The sequence below is a fragment of the Tupaia chinensis genome, unplaced genomic scaffold (assembly GCF_000334495.1).
Source record: "Tupaia chinensis unplaced genomic scaffold, TupChi_1.0 Scaffold000532_1, whole genome shotgun sequence".
Lineage (NCBI taxonomy): Eukaryota > Metazoa > Chordata > Mammalia > Scandentia > Tupaiidae > Tupaia > Tupaia belangeri.
In genome coordinates this window covers 8,483,460-8,486,604 of record NW_006160045.1, presented here as the reverse complement: position 1 = coordinate 8,486,604, position 3,145 = coordinate 8,483,460, and the positions used below count along the sequence as shown (strand labels likewise).

The 3,145-nt window shown below is 49.6% G+C and overlaps 1 protein-coding gene across 1 annotated transcript in view; it reads right to left on the bottom strand.

Moving 5' to 3' along the window:
- TMEM63A (transmembrane protein 63A) overlaps positions 1–3,145 on the bottom strand; it is a gene marked incomplete in the record, with an annotated part of 46,034 nt that overhangs the window by 27,855 nt on the left and 15,034 nt on the right. Inside the window, 1 exon segment of the mRNA XM_027775235.1 lies at positions 661–803. Within this exon segment, the coding sequence (XP_027631036.1) occupies positions 661–803 (143 nt within the window).

The window sequence follows — 3,145 nt, the reverse complement described above, 5'->3', positions numbered from 1 at the left end:
GCTGTGGAGCTCTGGGGAGGAGCACAGACTCCTGGCCCTACCAGAAGACAAAGCCGTCTGCCCAGTCTTTTCAGAGCTGCACCAACCAAGGCCTCCGCTACTCCGAGATGCTCCCTGCCGACTTCTCAACCTACAGTTCACCTTACATCAAGGTTGTTTGTTTGAGATGCTCTGAGAAAACTAGAAACTTCCCGAGCGGTTGCCAGAACCAAGGCTGGGGATCGCTGGGCATCTAAGTAAACTTGTGACGGCATTTTGAACACTGGGTTCCTGCAGCTGCTCTGGAGACAAGGCCATGCTCTGATTTTGACTGAGCCTCACATCCTCTGGGCCAGTAGTTGTGACCCTAATCTGGGTGGGGAGGAAAGTTTAAAATACTCTCTGAAAGCCCCTGATTCTGTAAGTCTTGGGATTTTTTTTTTTTTCTTTCCAAGTTAGATAAAACCAGAAGTTGATAGGAGGTCCCAGTTCTGGCCCGGATTGAGATATACTCTTCCCTGGATCTTTCATTAGATGGAAAAGTTAAGAAAAATCCCCCTGAGACCTCCTCCTCCAACTTGGAACGTGACTCCCGGGGTTCTGGTCAACCACAGGAGCCCTTTCCCCAAGGGCTGCTGCTCTGCCACCTTCAACGTGGACAAGGATAAGAAGGGTCATTACCCAGCAAGTCTCCTGAGAGGTTGACAGGCAGGATGACGCACAGGGACAAGAAGCTGACCACCACCAGCAGGAAGATGATGTGCCTCTGGAAGGACAGGTAGTGGATGGCGTCCTCCCCACAGCACTCCAGGATCTGGTCATCACTGGACATGACACATGTGGAGACTGGATGAGCAACAATAATGGCCAGGCCCTCGGGGTCTGGAGCAGCTTCTCTCATTTCATCCCATAGCAATTCTAGGAGGCGGCTCTGTTACCACTCCTACCTCTTCCTTCCTTTCTCTTTTCTTTTACATATGACAAACAAGGGACAGAAAACCACGTCACCATCGGGATCACACAGCCTGCAACAGCAGAGCTATGGTGTGAATTCTGGAGCTCCTGTCTTGCCCCTACACCACACTCTGGGTGAAGGGGCTCCCACTACTCTATTTTATATTCTAGAAACCTCTGTGCCCGCGTTACATGTGTAGGCGAGGCATGTAAATATGACATCCCACAGCCTTTCCTGCTTCTGAAACAAGGAGGCCGCTGGGAATCCCACTAGAGACCAAGTTGGGAATGTGTCCAGGCTCATGGCCCCCACCCTTTCTCCTGCCTCCCCTCAGGTGAGCTCAGAGGGGAAAGCGAGGCCAACGTCTTCAGCAGGTAGAGTCTCAGTTCATCCCCCTGTGCCTGCCTCGCCACAGTGGCCCTGCTATGGTTGCGGAGATGGTGAAGAGCTCTGGGTCAAGTGGGAACCCAGGAAATTCTAGGTTCATTCAGTCAGACTTCTGAGCTAGAGGGAGAAAGGGCAGGTGCTGGCTTCACTCTTGACATGGAGGGCCCCTGAGGGCCTGCTTCTAGAAGGTCAGGAAAGCCCTGCATGGGACAGAGCCAGGAAGCATGTGCTGTAGCATAATGGGCCGATCAGCAAGGAGCCTCCGACCTGAAGCCACTGCCACTCCCTGCCTCATACCTAGTGGGGACTCCAAAAAGGCGGTGAGGATCGACACCTAATGAATGCTCCCGGTTGCAGCAGACGCTCAGAAATGTGCCTAGTTATCTAGAGAAAGCTTTGCAGTTAATACATTGTTTTCACTTCTGCATCAACTACTCTATTCTGCTCCAGACCAGAGTTCCCCAGCTCCTTCCACAGGACTCTGCCTCCTGCCAGTTCCCTGGAACAACTCCCAGCCAATTCGATCGTGACAACCACACTCACATGTATTCGTGCATGTGAGTTAGGCTGAGCACAAGTTATAGCTGGCCCCCATGTAAAGTTGGGGAAACTGAGAGGGACTTATTCAATGTCCTATAACTATGGTATTTTCTCAATTATAATATGTCATTTTCATATTTTAAAAAATTGTTTTTGGTTTATTTACTTATTTCTCTATGAGCAAGACAGACAGACAGAGAGACAACACCTCCAACAGGGTATGATGCTGCAATCCACCTCCAGCCCTAGCCAGCCCTGAATCATGGGCAAGCACCTGCCTTACCTACTCAGGGAGGTCCCCAGATGTGAACCCAGAACCATCCCACATGGATCAGCCTCAGAAAGCATCCCATTTTACCACTGTGCCACTGTCCAGCCCCTCTTTCATATTTTTTTTTTTGAGACGTTTTTGCTATAGGGCACTTGAGTTCGCCAGACAGACAGAGAGAGACAGAGAGACAGAAAGCAGGAAATCACCCTGGGATGGCCACGCCACAATCCCTTCTCCTCCATTCTCCTCTCAGGATCTTGGGCATGCATGCACATGCGCCTGGCGCCAGGGTAAGCCACCAGGTCCAGGACTCGAACCACGGTCGACTACGTGGGAGTCCAGCGACAGCCATTACGTTAACTGCTGGTCCCTCCCCTTTCATATTTTAACACCTCTGAAATGAGTACACCCTACGGTTATAACTGATACAATCTTCTTGTTCTTGGTTCTATGTAAAATAATGTGCAGCTGACAATGATGGCTTCTTAGATTCCACGGAATACAGCAGCGGGTGGCAAAGCCAACACCACAGCCTGTCCCTGACTCTAAGCTCCTTCCACTACCTGATGGGTAATTAATGGGCCTTAGATCATCAAGCTCCTCTTTTAGATGTCTCTCTATAGGCTTCAAGTTTTTTGTTTTTCTGTTTTTGTTTTTGTTTGCTATAGGGTATGTGCACTTGCTAGAGAGAGACAGAGAAGGAAAGAGAGAGAGAAAGTGAGAGAGCACTCCTCAGGAGGGATGGCCATGCCATAATCCCTTCTCTTTCACTCTTCTCTTGGGATTTCGGGCATGCACCCACACATACACACACACCCAGCATCATTTTCAAGCCACAAGGTCCAGGACTTGAATCATGCAGTCAGCCGTGTGGGATCCAGCCACTTTAACCACCCTGCTGGCCACTAGGCTTCAAGATTTGAAAAAGAAAAGAAGAGAAAACTTTAAACCAAATGAGCTAAATGTGTTTCATTTATCCACTGTTCAGTAGTTCAAAGATATGTAAACCTAGC